The sequence below is a fragment of the Salvelinus alpinus genome, chromosome 11 (genome assembly GCF_045679555.1).
Source record: "Salvelinus alpinus chromosome 11, SLU_Salpinus.1, whole genome shotgun sequence".
In the NCBI taxonomy this organism is placed as follows: Eukaryota; Metazoa; Chordata; class Actinopteri; order Salmoniformes; family Salmonidae; genus Salvelinus; species Salvelinus alpinus.
The window spans coordinates 30,013,934-30,031,631 of NC_092096.1; the positions used below are offsets into that span (position 1 = coordinate 30,013,934).

The 17,698-nt window shown below is 45.4% G+C and overlaps 1 protein-coding gene across 8 annotated transcripts in view; it reads left to right on the plus strand.

The window, feature by feature from the left end:
• The window catches only part of LOC139533912 (membrane-associated guanylate kinase, WW and PDZ domain-containing protein 2-like), a 294,569-nt gene that overhangs the window by 82,775 nt on the left and 194,096 nt on the right, over window positions 1–17,698 (plus strand). For 6 of the 8 annotated variants that reach the window (XM_071332395.1, XM_071332396.1, XM_071332398.1 and 3 more), the window contains exon 2: window positions 9,701–9,817. In XM_071332395.1, the coding sequence (XP_071188496.1) occupies window positions 9,701–9,817 (117 nt within the window). Of the gene's footprint in view, window positions 1–7,559; window positions 7,908–9,700; window positions 9,818–17,698 lie in introns of those variants that run through there. The other 2 variants (XM_071332399.1, XM_071332400.1) reach the window with 2 other exon arrangements.

Below are 17,698 nucleotides of genomic sequence, written 5' to 3' on the forward strand. Positions count from 1 at the left end.
TGCTGTTACCTCAGTACTACTGCTGCTGCTGCTGTTACCTCAGTACTGCTGCTGCTAATGTTACCTCAGTACTGCTGCTGCTGCTGTTACCTCAGTACTACTGCTGCTGTTACCTCAGTACTGCTGCTGCTGTTACCTCAGTACTACTGCTGCTGCTGCTGTTACCTCAGTACTGCTGCTGCTAATGTTACCTCATTACTGCTGCTGCTGTTACCTCAGTACTACTGCTGCTGTTACCTCAGTACTGCTGCTGCTGTTACCTCAGTACTGCTGCTGCTGTTACCTCAGTACCACTGCTGCTGTTACCTCAGTACTACTGCTGCTGTTACTTCAGTACTGCTGCTGCTGTTACTTCAGTACTGCTGCTGCTGCTGTTACCTCAGTACTACTGCTGCTGCTGTTACCTAGGTACTACTGCTGCTGCTGTTACCTCAGTACTACCGCTGCTGCTGTTACCTCAGTACTACTGCTGCTGTTACCTAGGTACTACTGCTGCTGCTGTTACCTCAGTACCACTGCTGCTGTTACCTCAGTACTACTGCTGCTGTTACTTCAGTACTGCTGCTGCTGTTACTTCAGTACTGCTGCTGCTGCTGTTACCTCAGTACTACTGCTGCTGCTGTTACCTAGGTACTACTGCTGCTGCTGTTACCTCAGTACTACCGCTGCTGCTGTTACCTCAGTACTGCTGCTGCTGTTACCTAGGTACTACTGCTGCTGCTGTTACCTCAGTACTACCGCTGCTGCTGTTACCTCAGTACTACTGCTGCTGTTACCTCAGTACTGCTGCTGCTGTTACCTCAGTACTACTGCTGCTGCTGTTACCTCAGTACTACTGCTGCTGTTACCTCAGTACTACTGCTGCTGCTGTTACTTCAGTACTGCTGCTGCTGTTACCTCAGTACTACTGCTGCTGTTACTTCAGTACTGCTGCTGCTGTTACCTAGGTACTACTGCTGCTGCTGTTACCTCAGTACTACTGCTGCTGCTGTTACCTCAGTGCCAGTACCGCTGCTGCTGGGTTACCTCAGTACTACTCATGCTGTGTTACCTCAGTACCGCTGCTGCTGTGTTACCTCAGTACCGCTGCTGCTGTGTTACCTCAGTACTGCTGCTGTTACCTCAGTACTACTGCTGCTGCTGTGTTACCTCAGTACTACTGCTGCTGCTGTGTTACCTCAGTACTACTGCTGCTGCTGTTACCTCAGTACAACTCATGCTGTGTTACCTCAGTACTACGGCTGCTGCTGTTACCTCAGTACTACTCATGCTGTGTTACCTCAGTACTACTGCTGCTGTTACCTTAGTATTGCTGCTGCTGTTAACTTAGTACTACTGTTGCTCTTACCTCAGTACTACTGCTGCTGTGTTACATTGGTACCACTGCTGCTGCTGTTACCTCAGTACTACTACTGCTGCTGCTGTTACCTCAGTACTGCTGCTGTGTTACCTCAATACTACCACTGCTGCTGCTGTTACCTCAGTACTACTACTGCTGCTGTGTTTCCTCAGTACTGCTGCTGCTGTGTTACCTCAATACTACTGCTGCTGTGTTACCTCAATACTACTGCTGCTGTTACCTCAGTACTACTGCTGCTGCTGTTAGCTCAGTACAACTGCTGCTGTGTTACCTCAGTACTACTACTGCTGCTGTTACCTCAGTACTACTACTGCTGCTGTGTTACCTCAGTACTACTACTGCTGCTGTGTTACCTCAGTACTACTACTGCTGCTGTGCTACCTCAGTACTGCTGCTGTTACCTCAATACTACTGCTGCTGTTTACTCAGTGCTACTGCTGCTGTTACCTCAGTACTACTACTGCTGCTGTGACCTCAGTACTACTGCTGCTGTTACCTCAGTACTACTGCTTCTGTTACCTCAGTACTACTGCTGCTGTTACCTCAGTACTACTGCTGCTGCTGTTACCTCAGTACTACTGCTGCTGCTGTTACCTCAGTACTACTGCTGCTGTTGTTACCTCAGTACTACTACTGCTTCTGTTACCTCAGTACTACTACTGCTGCTGTGGCCTCAGTACTACTACTGCTGCTGTGGCCTCAGTACTACTACTGCTGCTGTTACCTCACTACTACTGCTGCTGCTGTAACCTCAGTACTACTACTGCTTCTGTTACCTCAGTACTACTGCTGCTGTTACCTCAGTACTACTGCTGCTGCTGGTACCTCAGTACTGCTGCTGCTGCTGTTACCTCAGTACTACTGCTGCTGTGTTAGCTCAGTACTTCTGCTGCTGTGTTACCTCAGTACCGCTGCTGCTGTGTTACCTCAGTACCGCTGCTGCTGTGTTACCTCAATATATCTGCTGCTGCTGTTACCTCAGTATGTCTGCTGCTTCTGTTACCTCTGTACTACCGCTACTGCTGTGTTACCTCAGTACCGCTGCTGCTGTGTTACCTCAGTATATCTGCTGCTGCTGTTACCTCAGTATATCTGCTGCTTCTGTTACCTCAGCTCTACTGCTGCTGTGTTACCTCAGTACCACTGCTGCTGCTGTTATCTCAGTATTACTGCTGCTGTTAGCTCAGTACTACTGCTGTGTTACCTCAGCACTACTGCTGCTGTTACCTCAGTACTACTGCTACTGTGTTACCTCAGTACTACTGCTGCTGTGTTACCTCAGTACCACTGCTGCTGCTGTTATCTCAGTACTACTGCTGCTGCTGTTACCTCAGTACTACTGCTACTGTGTTACCTCAGTACTACTGCTGCTGTTACCTCAGTACTACTGCTACATCAGTACTTCTGCTACTTTGTTACCTCAGTACTACTACTGCTGCTGTTACCTCAGTACTACTGCTACTGTGTTACCTCAGCACTACTGCTGCTGTGTTACCTCAGTACCGCTGCTGCTGTGTTACCTCAGTACTGCTGCTGCTGTTACCTCAGTACTACTGCTGCTGTTACCTCAGTACTACTGCTGTTGTTACCTCAGCACTACTGCTGCTGTGTTACCTCAGTACTGCTGCTGCTGTTACCTCAGCACTACTGCTGCTGTGTTACCTCAGTACTGCTGCTGCTGTGTTACCTCAGTACTGCTGCTGCTGTTACCTCAGCACTACTGCTGCTGTGTTACCTCACTACTGCTGCTGCTGTTACCTCAGTACTACTGCTGCTGCTGTTACCTCAGTACCACTGCTGCTGTTACCTCAGTACCACTGCTGCTGTGTTACCTCAGTACTGCTGCTGCTGTTACCTCAGTATACCTGCTGCTGCTTTTACGTCAGTACTACTGCTACATCAGTACTTCTGCTACTTTGTTACCTCAGTACTACTACTGCTGCTGTTACCTCAGTAATACTGCTGCTGTTATCTCAGTACTACTGCTGCTGATGTTACCTCAGTACTACTACTGCTGCTGCTGTTAACTCAGTACCACTTCTGCTGCTATTATCTCAGTACTACTGCTGCTGCTGTTACCTCAGTACTACTGCTACTGTGTTACCTCAGTACTACTGCTGCTGTTACCTCAGTATCACTACTGCTGCTGTTACCTCAGTACTACTGCTACATCAGTACTTCTGCTACTTTGTTACCTCAGTACTACTACTGCTGCTGTTACCTCAGTACTACTACTACTGCTGTTACCTCAGTACCGCTGCTGCTGTGTTACCTCAGTACTGCTCTTTGTTACCTCAGTACTACTGCTGCTGTTACCTCAGTACTGCTACTTTGTTACCTCAGTACTACTGCTGCTGCTGTTATCTCAGTACTACTGCTGCTGCTGTTACCTCAGTACTACTGCTGCTGTGTTACCTCAATACTACTGCTGCTGTTACCTCAGTACTACTGCTGTTATCTCAGTACTACTGCTGCTGCTGTTACCTCAGTACTACTACTGCTGCTGTTGCCTCAGCACTACTGCTGCTGTGTTACCTCAGTACTACTGCTGCTGTTACCTCAGTACTGCTACTTTGTTACCTCAGTACTACTGCTGTTATCTCAGTACTACTGCTGCTGCTGTTACCTCAGTACTACTACTGCTGCTGTTACCTCAGCACTACTACTGCTGCTGTTACCTCAGTACCACTGCTGCTGCTGTTACCTCAGTACTACTACTACTGCTGTTACCTCAGTATTTCTGCTGCTGCTGTTGCCTCAGCACTACTGCTGCTGTGTTACCTCAGTACTTCTGCTGCTGTATTACTTCAGTACCGCTGCTGCTTTGTTACCTCAGTACCGCTGCTGCTGTGTTACCTCAGTACCGCTGCTGCTGTGTTACCTCAGTACCTCTGCTGCTGTGTTACCTCAGTACTACTGCTGCTGTATTACTTCAGTACCGCTGCTGCTTTGTTACCTCAGTACCGCTGCTGCTGTGTTACCTCAGTACTACTGCTACTGTGTTACCTCAGCACTACTGCTGCTGTGTTACCTCAGTACCGCTGCTGCTGTGTTACCTCAGTACTGCTGCTGCTGTTACCTCAGTACTACTGCTGCTGTTACCTCAGTACTACTGCTGTTGTTACCTCAGCACTACTGCTGCTGTGTTACCTCAGTACTGCTGCTGCTGTTACCTCAGCACTACTGCTGCTGTGTTACCTCAGTACTGCTGCTGCTGTGTTACCTCAGTACTGCTGCTGCTGTTACCTCAGCACTACTGCTGCTGTGTTACCTCACTACTGCTGCTGCTGTTACCTCAGTACTACTGCTGCTGCTGTTACCTCAGTACTACTGCTGCTGTTACCTCAGTACCACTGCTGCTGTGTTACCTCAGTACTGCTGCTGCTGTTACCTCAGTATACCTGCTGCTGCTTTTACGTCAGTACTACTGCTACATCAGTACTTCTGCTACTTTGTTACCTCAGTACTACTACTGCTGCTGTTACCTCAGTAATACTGCTGCTGTTATCTCAGTACTACTGCTGCTGATGTTACCTCAGTACTACTACTGCTGCTGCTGTTAACTCAGTACCACTTCTGCTGCTATTATCTCAGTACTACTGCTGCTGCTGTTACCTCAGTACTACTGCTACTGTGTTACCTCAGTACTACTGCTGCTGTTACCTCAGTATCACTACTGCTGCTGTTACCTCAGTACTACTGCTACATCAGTACTTCTGCTACTTTGTTACCTCAGTACTACTACTGCTGCTGTTACCTCAGTACTACTACTACTGCTGTTACCTCAGTACCGCTGCTGCTGTGTTACCTCAGTACTGCTCTTTGTTACCTCAGTACTACTGCTGCTGTTACCTCAGTACTGCTACTTTGTTACCTCAGTACTACTGCTGCTGCTGTTATCTCAGTACTACTGCTGCTGCTGTTACCTCAGTACTACTGCTGCTGTGTTACCTCAATACTACTGCTGCTGTTACCTCAGTACTACTGCTGTTATCTCAGTACTACTGCTGCTGCTGTTACCTCAGTACTACTACTGCTGCTGTTGCCTCAGCACTACTGCTGCTGTGTTACCTCAGTACTACTGCTGCTGTTACCTCAGTACTGCTACTTTGTTACCTCAGTACTACTGCTGTTATCTCAGTACTACTGCTGCTGCTGTTACCTCAGTACTACTACTGCTGCTGTTACCTCAGCACTACTACTGCTGCTGTTACCTCAGTACCACTGCTGCTGCTGTTACCTCAGTACTACTACTACTGCTGTTACCTCAGTATTTCTGCTGCTGCTGTTGCCTCAGCACTACTGCTGCTGTGTTACCTCAGTACTTCTGCTGCTGTATTACTTCAGTACCGCTGCTGCTTTGTTACCTCAGTACCGCTGCTGCTGTGTTACCTCAGTACCGCTGCTGCTGTGTTACCTCAGTACCTCTGCTGCTGTGTTACCTCAGTACTACTGCTGCTGTATTACTTCAGTACCGCTGCTGCTTTGTTACCTCAGTACCGCTGCTGCTGTGTTACCTCAGTACTTCTGCTGCTGTATTACTTCAGTACCGCTGCTGCTTTGTTACCTCAGTACTTCTGCTGCTGTATTACCTCAGTACCGCTGCTGCTGTGTTACCTCAGTACCGCTGCTGCTGTGTTACCTCAGTACCTCTGCTGCTGTGTTACCTCAGTACTACTGCTGCTGTATTACTTCAGTACCGCTGCTGCTGTGTTACCTCAGTACTTCTGCTGCTGTATTACTTCAGTACCGCTGCTGCTTTGTTACCTCAGTACCGCTGCTGCTGTGTTACCTCAGTACCGCTGCTGCTGTGTTACCTCAGTACCTCTGCTGCTGTGTTACCTCAGTACTACTGCAGCACTGACTGTCACTCTCTGTCCATGTCTCCTGTCCTCCCTTTCTCCTTCTCCTCTCTTCCGCCCATCCCCCCCGTCCTCCTCACTTGTCAGGCGTGTCATGATAGCGCAGAGTGAGTGGGATGAGAAATGGCCTCATCCCACTAGAGAGAGATACTCCACACTGATCTCATCACTAGAGGACTGAACGCTGTAGTGACCTCCTCATACACCGCATTGATTCACACACACACTCACACACAAACACACACACCACACACCACATACACACACACACACACACACACACACACACACACACACACACACACACACACACACACACACACACACACACACACACACACACACGGCTGTGTCATCCTTCACCAGCCCTGGGCCATAGAGAGGACACTCACCTGCTATTGTAGTGCACCTAACTGAAGACCTACTTTACCATCCTCCTCCTGGAAGTGGGTTATATGAAGGTCACACACTCAACAGCCCAACATGTAGAGGTGAAGTTTATAGGATGCAGCCTCTTCAGACTTTAAGGGTCCTTACACAGTCCTCCAGTCCCCAAGGGTCAGCCCTGGTATCTTGTCCCCGTTCAAGTTTCCATCAGGAATCACACTGAACGAAGATCATATCTGTGTGCTGCTCGTAGTAAGGAATGCTGTTTTAATGTTAGGTGAATGTTCAGTGACATTGTAAGTGAATCCACCTGCCCTCCATGTCTATCTACTGAAGTACGTGGCAGATTATTGTCCTTATCTGGTGTGTGTGTGAGTGTGCGTTTGTGTGTGAGAGAGTGAGAAAGAGAGTGAAAAAGTGGCGGATAGAGCGAGGGAGAGAAATAGAAAGAGGGAGATTGGACAAATGAGTTCAGAGAAAGTGCTGACACCAGTGTTCTGCTTGCATTCTGTTTGTTTGTCCCATCATGCAACAGCGCAGTGTAAATACACAGTAATTACTGGCCACAGCTCATATTGTTTTAATTCAATCAGATGACAGCTGTTGGCACCATCACATTTAGCCCATGTTGTGGGCCAGACAGCTTCTTTTTTTTTCATGTGTCACGAGCAATGACGCAGGGTCACAGACGGGTCATGTGGTGCCAGTGAGGGGCATCTGCTCTGGGAGGAGGGCAGATTATTATTCACTGGGCTGTCAAAGTACAGAGCACACAGGATGGCATGGAGGAAAAAAATATTCTGCCCTGCGCTACCGGCAGCCACAGACAGGGGGAGCCGGTGGACTTTAGAATCCCACAATCTATTGGAAAGAGGGATCTTATTGTGATAGGTCCACACCGCCGGAGCCTGCTTCCTTTGTTGCCTCCCAACTGTCGCACCCCCCCTTCCCTCTCGCCTCCTCTCTCTCTCTCACTCACACACACACTCTCTCTTTCTCTCTCGTTCTTTCTCCTGCCTCATCTCCCCTTCCTCTCCCATCCGTGGATGAAATGAGCAGGACCAGGAGAGGTGTTGTGGATCAGACAGATAGACACAGTGAGTGGGACTGGAGGAGAGGGGTTTCTTCACTGCTGTACTGACTGTGAGCCTGGAATAGGCTGCTGCTGGCTGGGCTCTTTGTGGAGATATACGTACCTGTGGAGAACGGACACTGACACAGCTGGCTGCCAATAACACTCAACTGTGAGAGCCGCCGTGCAAGAGGTGCATTTTACTGTGTGTCGTTGGTGAATTTAGGTATGTGTGTGGGGGGGAAGAGGTATCGTGTGTGTGTGTGTGTGTGTGTGTGTGTGTGTGTGTGTGTGTGTGTGTGTGTGTGTGTGTGTGTGTGTGTGTGTGTGTGTGTGTGTGTGTGTGTGTGTGTGTGTGTGTGTGTGTGTGTGTGTTTTTGCATTGAATGATGTATGTATCAGTCTGTTTTTTACTGTGTGGATTAACATGGCATAGCCTCTTTCTCATGCTGATGTCAATTGGCTGGTTGGGTTGTTTTGTTTCCTTGGCAGAACAGGATTTTATTTCTGACCCCATTCAGGCGTAGTCTTTGATTATAAATTCATGTTTAGGCTATTAATTTGTACAATGTTGGTGCGGTGCGAGAGAGAGAGAGGGAGGGAGAAAGGAGAATGCAGTAGATAAAACATTCCTCCGACGTTGTCGGCAGATAAACTTGTTCTTCAAAAGTAGGTTATTCATGAATTCATGTGACTTCTCGACGCTCATTATAAAACGCTCTCTGGCTGACACATTGAGATTGCGTTTTGTCTGTCAGTGCGCATGCTCTCCAACAGACGGAACGCTTGAATGTCGTTGCCTTGGGGTCTGAAAGATGAGATAGAGGACCTAAGCATTGCCAGGCATTGGGCCAAATTCCTGTCTTTTAGTGTCTGCTGAAGGTTAGGGGAACATTTCTCTCTGGTTCCCTCTTAGCGTTATCAAGGGAAATGACGAGTCCATTCAGTCATCCTGTTTCAGTGGGAATTCCATTGGTTTGAGGACGTGTGCCCTCTTGGTTGGCTTGAGATGGAGGATATTTCAAGAGGATATTGTAGGCACAGGAGGCTGTTGAGGGGAGGACGGCTCACAGTAACATCTGGAACGGAGCAGGCGGAATGGCATCAAACACATGGAAATACTCCGCTCCAGCCATTACCACAAGCCTGTCCTCCCCAATTAAGGTGCCACTAAACCTCCTGTGGTTGCAGGCTATGTGTGTGGAGTGTGTGGATGTCAACACTGTATATGGTGTACGTGGGATTGTGTGATGGTACCATAGTGGAATATATGGGGTCAGACAGACAGGCAGAGCGAGACAGGCAGACAGACACAGTGAGTGGTAGTAGTACAAATGTGGTGTATCGGTGAGGCTTGTGTCCATTCCAGCCCTCTCTCTCGCTCTCTCTCTCCCTGGAGCTTTGCCGTTGCCTCCCTCTCTCCTTCCCCTTCGACCCCTCCCTCGTCCCCTTCGATCCCTCCCTCCATCCTGCTGAGGAGGCAAATTTAGAGTGGGCAAGCTTTAGCCCATTCATAATTTCGATGGGGGGGGGTGGAAAAGGAGGGAGGGGGAGAGAAAGACCCCCCAGAGACCTCATTACGTATTTATGTCTAGATGTGTAGACATTTCTCTCAACACATGTTTGCCTCATTCCCAATTAACACCCTCACTCCCAATCCAACGGCTATGTTGACAGATGTTTAACCGATAGAACCATGCTTCTGTATCTGTATTGCTTGCTCTCTGGGGGTTTAGGCTGGGTTTCTGTAGAAGTACTTTGTGACAACTGCTGATGTAAAAAGGGCTTTATAAATAAATGTGATTGATTGATTGATAGAGCTCACACTGGTCCATGCTTTGGTGTTTGTTTGCATAATATGCAAATATTGTCTATTGTGACATCATGGGTTTGACTGTTGAGTTTTTCCAGACCACAGGAAAAACGTATGGCTGGTCACGTGATCAGGACAAACTCCTGGCCCTGACCATGACACCTGCTCTTAGGCCTTACCGAGTTGTTATTGGTCTTTTCCTCCAGGGGGCGTCATAGACAAGGACCTGCGTCACTACCTCAACCTGCGCTTCCAGAAGGCTTCAGTGGACCACGAGCTCCAGCAGATCATTAGAGACAACCTCTACCTCCGCACCATACCCTGTGAGTAACCCCCCCTGACCCAGTCCACAATCTCTTACCTGGTGTCCCTCTCGCCCTCTCACAGGGAGATATTCTTCATCCACCCCAGCCTACCTGTCCAATAACACACGGAATCTTCCATGTTTCCTGGCCATGCCACCTGGAAAAACTAGCTGTGAGATATCCACAGATCTGGTTCAAATCTCACTTTCCAAACTTGGGAATAAGTAAAATAGATACACAACATGTAGATTCCCTCCAATCGTTGAAATACATTGGCATGTGAATCTGCTTCTTCTCCAGCAGCTACTGACCCTCTGTTGGTCTGGCTGGGTTCAGTAATGGATGATCTAGCTTCATGATTTGGCTGGAGGGATGAACCTGGCCTCCTGCAGCCGCCTGTCTCAGCGGAAGGTGGACTCAGATTGAACCTTGGCAGCGCAGTTCTGTAATCAGCACCTGAATTTCAGCAGGCAGGCGGGCACCGTGGTTAAGGACTATTTATTGTAAAACCATGCCAGTTTTAGTCTCCCAGCTCAGTTGACTATCTAGCTAGCCCTCCAGCGCGGCATTTGGAGAGCTTTGGTCTACTAATGGAATGTGTGTATGTGTGTAGCAGTGCTCCTACATAGCATTTAGACTGAAACAGTCAAAAGAGATTCAATACTTAGTCATGTTTGTTATGTTTCATTGGCAACAATGCATATACAGTTGAAGTCGGAAGTTTACATACACTTCGGTTGGAATCATTAACTTGTTTTTCAACCACTCCATACATTTCTTGTTAACAAACGATAATTTTGGCAAGTCGGTTAGGACATCTACTTTGTGCATGACACAAGTAATTTTTCCAACAATTGTTTACAGACAGATTATTTCACTTATAATTCACTGTATCACAATTCCAGTGGGTCAGAAGTTTACATACACTAAGTTGACTGTGCCTTTAAACAGCTTGGACAATTCTAGAAAATTATTTAATGGCTTTAGAAGCTTCTGATAGGCTAATTGACATCATTTGAGTCAATTGGAGGTGTACCTGTGGATGTATTTCAAGGCCTACCTTCAAACTCAGTGCCTCTTTGATTGACATCATGGGAAAATCAAAAGAAATCAGCCAAGACCTCAGGAAAAAATTGTAGACCCCCACAAGTCTGGTTCATCCTTGGGAGCAATTTCCAAATGCCTGAAGGTACCACGTTCATCTGTACAAACAATAGTACGCAAGTATAAACAACATGGGACCACGCAGCCGCCATACCGCTCAGGAAAGAGACGCGTTCTGTCTCCTAGAGATGAATGTACTTTGGTGCGAAACGTGCAAATCAATCCCAGAACAACAGCAAAGGACCTTGTGAAGATGCTGAAGGAAACAGGTACAAAAGTATCTATATCCACAGTTAAACGAGCCCTATATCAACATAATCTGAAAGAGCACTCAGCAAGGAAGAAGCCACTGCTCCCAAACCGCTATAAAAAATGCCAGACTACGGTTTGCAACTGGACATGAGGACAAAGATTGTACTTTTTGGAGAAATGTCCTCTGGTCTGATGAAACAAAAACAGAACTGGGAGGCTTGCAAGCCGAAGAACACCATCCCAACCGTGAAGCACGGGGGTGACAGCATCATGTTGTGGGGGTGCTTTGCTGCAGGAGGGAATGGTGCACTTCACAAAATAGATGGCATCATGAGGTAGGGAAATTATGTGGATATATTGAAGCAACATCTCAAGACATCAGTCAGGAAGTTAAAGCTTGGTCGCAAATGGGTCTTCCAAATGGACAATGACCCCAAGCATACTTCCAAAATTGTGGCAAAATGGCTTGAGGACAAGAAAGTCAAGGTATTGGAGTGGCCATCACAAAGCCCTGACCTCAATCCTATAGAAAATGTATGGGCAGAACTGAAAAGCGTGTGCGAGCAAGGAGGCCTACAAATCTGACTCAGTTACACCAGCTCTGTCAGGAGGAATGGGCTAAAATTCACCCAACTTATTGTGGGAAGCTTGTGGAAGGCTACCCAAAACGTTTGACCCAAGTTAAACAGTTTAAAGGCAATGCTACACTCAATTAGTATTTGGTATGTAAACTTCTGACCCACTGGGAATGTGATGAAAGAAATAAAAGCTGAAATAAATCCTTATCTCTGCTATTATTCTGACATTTCACATTCTTAAAATAAAGTGGTGATTCTAACTGACCTAAGACAGGGTATTTTTACTAGGATTAAATATCAGGAATTGTGAAAAACTGAGTTTAGATGTATTTGGCTAAGGTGTATGTGTCACGCTCGCTATCCTCAAACTCCCTGTCATAAATTGACCAAGTTCCACATCTTTTAATTAAAGTGAAACCGAAACAATCAAAAAACAAACAGGTAAACAGCAAAGAATGTGACGCAACCGAGGTGCACACAAACAGACACGGAAAATAATAATTACCCACAAAACACAGGTGGGAAAAGTATGGTTCTCAATCAGAGACAACGATAGACAGCTGCCTCTGATTGAGAACCACACCCGGCCAAACACATAGAAATAGAAAATCATAGAACATAGACTGCCCACCCAAATCACACCCTGACCAAACCAAAATAGAGACATAAAACGCTCTCTACGGTCAGGGCGTGACAGTATGTAAACTTCCGACTTTAACTGTAGATGAGTATTCTGTAGACAAGGTTTCTCATCAAGGTTCTTGTCTCTCATGATGTTATGGAGGAGATTATGTTTAATCCATAACATCAAATTTGATTTGTCACATACACATGTTCAGCAGATGTTATTGCGGGTGTATCGAAATGCTTGTGTTTCTAGTTCCAACAGTGCATTTATATCTAACAAGTAATGTCTAACAATTGCACAACAATACACACACTACACACACATTTAAAGTAAAATAGCTGACGAGCAATGTCGGAGCACCATAGACTAAAATACAGTAGAATAGAATAGAATACAGTATATACATACTGAATGCGATGAGAAGTGCAAAATATGTAAACATTATTAAAGTGACTAGTGTTCCAATTATTAAAGTGGCCAGTGATTTCAAGTATATGTAAATAGGGCAGCAGTCTCTAATGTGCTAGTGATGGCTATTTAACAGTCTGATGGCATTGGAATAGAAGCTGTTTTTCAGTCTCTCGGTGCCAGCTTTGATGCACCTGTACTGACCTCGCCTTCTGGATGATAGCGGGGTGAACAGGCAGTGGCTCGGGTGGTTGTTGTCCTTGATGATCTTTTTGGCCTTCCTGTGACATCGGGTGCTGTAGGTGTCCTGGGGGGCAGGTAGTGCACCCCCGGTGATGCGTTGGGCAAACCGCACCACCCTCTGGAGAGCCCTGCGGTTGCGGGCGCTGCAGTTACCGTACCAGGCGGTGATACAGCCCGACAGGATGCTCTCAATTGTGCATCTGTAAAAGTTTGTGAGTGTTTTAAGTGCCAAGCCAAATTTCTTCAGATGCCTGAGGTTGAAGTGGCGCTATTGGGTGGACCATTTCAGTTTGTCAGTGATGTGTGTTCACTCGTTTAATGGTCCTCATGATATTTGTCTGTACAACATTTGCTCTCAAAAATGTCATCTTAGGTGATATTAGCTGGAAGTGTGTTTGTGTGTGCGTGCGTGCATCCTCATGCATTTTTTTGTGTGTGTGGGTCTGCTTGTGTGTGTGGGTCTGCTTGTGTGTGGGGGTCTGCGTGTGTGTGGGGGTCTGCTTGTGTGTGTGGGTGCATCTGTGCGTGTGTGCGTTCATAATGTATTACCCTAGCCATGCCGTTCCAGCCCATCTGTCTGTATCCATAATGGAGAGACATTCTTCAAGGCACGTCAGGGAGATTTCATTAGGCCCATTTTGACTCTCCTCTGTGGACAGGGAAATGAGAGGTACAAGAAGGCCTATTTGTTAGAGGCGGGCACCAGTGTTATTCTCCCATAACTCCATGAGGTGGATTTGTGGAGGGAGGGAGGGGGAATGAAAGAGAGAGCGCTGGCAGTGGATGATCAGAGGAAGTGTGAGTCATTATTCCCGCAGCACAGGAGCTGCATGGCCTTGGACTTCCATTGACTGAAGCGTGTGGTGCTAGGAGAGAGAGATGGACATATGAGAGACAGAGGAGGGACAGGCCCAGTGGAAGTGGGTGGGAAAGGAGAGAAAAGAGCGATGACGCACCTCATGGGATGAGAGTGAGAGACCAAGAGACCTGTTACTAACAACCTCACCCAAACTTGTAAAAATAGACAAGATCCTGCAACCATGGATAGGTAAATACCTGTCTATTTATGGAAAAATTGCTCTGATTACCTCCTTAGTCATATCTCAGTTTACTCACGTACTTATGGCGCTGCCTACTCCTGATGATTCGTTTTTCAAATCATATGAGCAAAACATATTTCGCTTTATCTGGGACGCTAAACCAGACAAAATAAAACGAGCCTATCTATATAATGAATATGAATTGGGTGGGTTGAGATCATTAAATATAAAAGCCCTAAACCTCTCTCTAAAAGCTTCACTCATTCAAAAGTGTTATTTGAACCCTAAATGGTTCTCAAGTAGATTACTAAGAAAAGCTCATCCATTGTTTAAAAATGGCCTTTTTGCCTTTGTGCAGATTTCCATGTCTCATTTTCGATTAATTGAAAATGATACTTTTTCCAAAGTATCTGTCTTTTTCAAACAAGCATTGCAGAGCTGGCTACAATTTCAATTTCATCCCCCTGAAACAATAGAACAAATATTACAACAAATATTATGGCTGACCTCAAATGTGGTGGTTGATAAAATACCTGTATTTATGGGAAAGATGTTTGAAAAGGGTATTTTGTTCTTAAATTATATTGTAAATTGTAATGGTAGAGTTATGTCCTTCATGGAGTTATCAGAATTGTTCAGGAAGGTCTGCTCAATCCAATAGTACAACCAATTGATTACAGCATTGCCCCAAAAATGGAGGAGGCTGGTGGCAGCGGGGGGTAGGGAACTGGTCTGTCTATAAGTATACCAGTTTCATTTGAGGACCAGGATGTTGACAACTGTGCCATACAGATTGCAAAATAGTTGGGAAGAGATTTTTGATGTACCGATTCCATGGTACAGGGTGTATGAGTTGATATATAAAACAACGCAAGATTCAAGACTTCGTGCTTTTCAGCTAAAATTAGTATATAGAATTCTTGCCACCAACAAAATGTTGAATATTTAGGGCATAAAATGATCGAAGCTCTGCAGATTTTGTTGTGAGGATACAGAATCAATAGACCATTTATTTTGGTATTGCCCTCAGGTAGCCTGTTTCTGGTCTCAGGTTCTGGTCTCAGGTTCAGGAATGGCTGAAAATGCATAGCATTGATCTAAAATTGACCCTAGAAATAGTACTGTTAGGAGATCTGGAGAGGCCGGGTCAGTCAATTACTAATATACTAATACTCTTAGTAAAAGTATTTATCTTCAACACGCAATCTGTAGATTCTATTCGATTAGATAGATTGAAATTGTACGTTAAACATCATAGCATAGTTGAAAGATATGTGTTGCGTAGAAACACAAAGTGGGTGGCCAACAGAGATATATGGGATGGGCTGAGGGAAGCTGAGGATTGGTATGTGGAATTGGAGACAAGTGGGAGTGGAGTTGCTGTGTGAGAGAGAGAATGATGGTCAAAAGATAAAGGGGTAAAAAAGTCAAAATAAAACATAATAAAAGTACATTTGAATGACACTAAGTGGCAGTGTTTTTACAACTAATGCCGGTTTACCTGAGGCTAATGCCGTGCAGGTGTTTGTACACATGCATATACACACACTCTCATTCAAATAAACACATACAAGAACACACACATACATGTAATAGTGCCAGACATGCACACTAACATATAAAATAGGCATTGCTGTTATGATTTCAGTTGTCCTTGATGTCCTTTGTTTTAAATGTATTATATTTTTTAATTGTTGTTTGCTGTTTTCTTCTGTCTTTTCCTTTTTTCTCTTTAGTTCATTCTCTTGGTTGTTGGTGCATTGGGGGGGTTCTTGGGAGGGACTGTGGGAGGGGTCTCGAATGGTTGAGGGACAGCTATTGGGGAACTGTGGGGGGATCTTGGAGGGTTCGGGTTTCACAAGATTGTGATCATGAAAAAGGAAACTATGACATATATTTTATGTCACTATCATGCACACGCACCCTCACACAAGGATGGCTCTATTGCGGATAGACTGATAAATGTTTGATAGAGTCTTGATGCTGTATTGTTTGTCCTTCATGTTCTAATACTTTAATTTGACCCCTTCCTTGTCTTTTTTGTAATAAATAATTATATTTAAAAAAAACAACCTCACCCATACGCGTACAGTGCCTTGCAAAAGTATTCATCCCCCTTGGCGTTTTCCTATTTTGTTGCATTACAACCTGGAATTTAAATAGATTTTTATTTGGAATTCATGTAATGGATATACACAAAATAGTCTAAATTGGTGAAGTGAAATAAAATAAAGACTTTTTATCAATAAAATGAAAAATTCAAAACGGAAAAGTGATGCGTGCATATGTATTCACCCCCTTTGCTATGAAGCCCCTAAATAAGATCTGGTGCAACCAATTACTTTCAGAAATCACATAATTAGTTAGATTGCACACAGGTGGACTTTATTTAAGTGTCACATGATCTGTCACATGATCTCAGTATATATACACCTATTCTGAAAGGCTCCAGTGTCTGCAACACCACTAAGTAAGGGGCACCACCAAGTAAGCCATGAAGACCAAGGAACTCTCCAAACCGGTCAGGGACAAAGTTGTGGAGAAGTACAGATCAGGGTTGGGTTCTAAAAAAATATCCGAAACTTTGAACATCCCACAGAGCACCATTAAATCCATAATAAAAAAATGGAAAGAATATGGCACCATAACAAACCTGCCGAGAAGGCCGCCCACCAAAACTCACGGACCAGGCAAGGAGGGCATTAATCAGAGAGGCAACAAAGAGACCAAAGATAACCCTGAAGGAGCTGCAATCTCTATAGCGGAGATTGGAGTATCTATCCATAGGACCACTTTAAGTCGTGCACTCCACAGAGCTGGGCTTTACTGAAGAGCGGCCAGAAAAAAGCCATTCCTTAAAGAAAAAAATAAGCAAACACGTTTGGTGTTCGCCAAAAGGCATGTGGGAGACTCCCCAAACATATGGAAAAATGTACTCTGGTCAGATGAGACTAAATTTGAGCTTTTTGGCCATCAAGGAAAACATTATACAGTGGGGCAAAAAAGTATTTAGTCAGCCACCAATTGTGCAAGTTCTCCCACTTAAAAAGATGAGAGAGGCCTGTAATTTTCATCATAGGTACACTTCAACTATGACAGACAAAATGAGAAAAAAAAATCCAGAAAATCACATTGTAGGATTTTTAATTTATTTATTTGCAAATTATGGTGGAAAATAAGTATTTGGTCAATAACAAAAGTTTATCTCAATACTTTGTTATATACCCTTTGTTGGCAATGACAGAGGTCAAATGTTTTCTGTAAGTCTTCACAAGGTTTTCACACACTGTTGCTGGTATTTTGGCCCATTCCTCCATGCAGATCTCCTCTAGAGCAGTGATGTTTTGGGGCTGTTGCTGGGCAACACGGACTTTCAACTCCCTCCAAAGATTTTCTATGGGGTTGAGATCTGGAGACTGGCTAGGCCACTCCAGGACCTTGAAATGCTTCTTACGAAGCCACTCCTTCATTACCCGGGCGGTGAGTTTGGGATCATTGTCATGCTGAAAGACCCAGCCACGTTTCATCTTCAATGCCCTTGCTGATGGAAGGAGGTTTTCACTCATAATCTCACGATACATGGCCCCATTCATTCTTTCCTTTACACGGATCAGTCATCCTGGTCCCTTTGCAGAAACACAGCCCC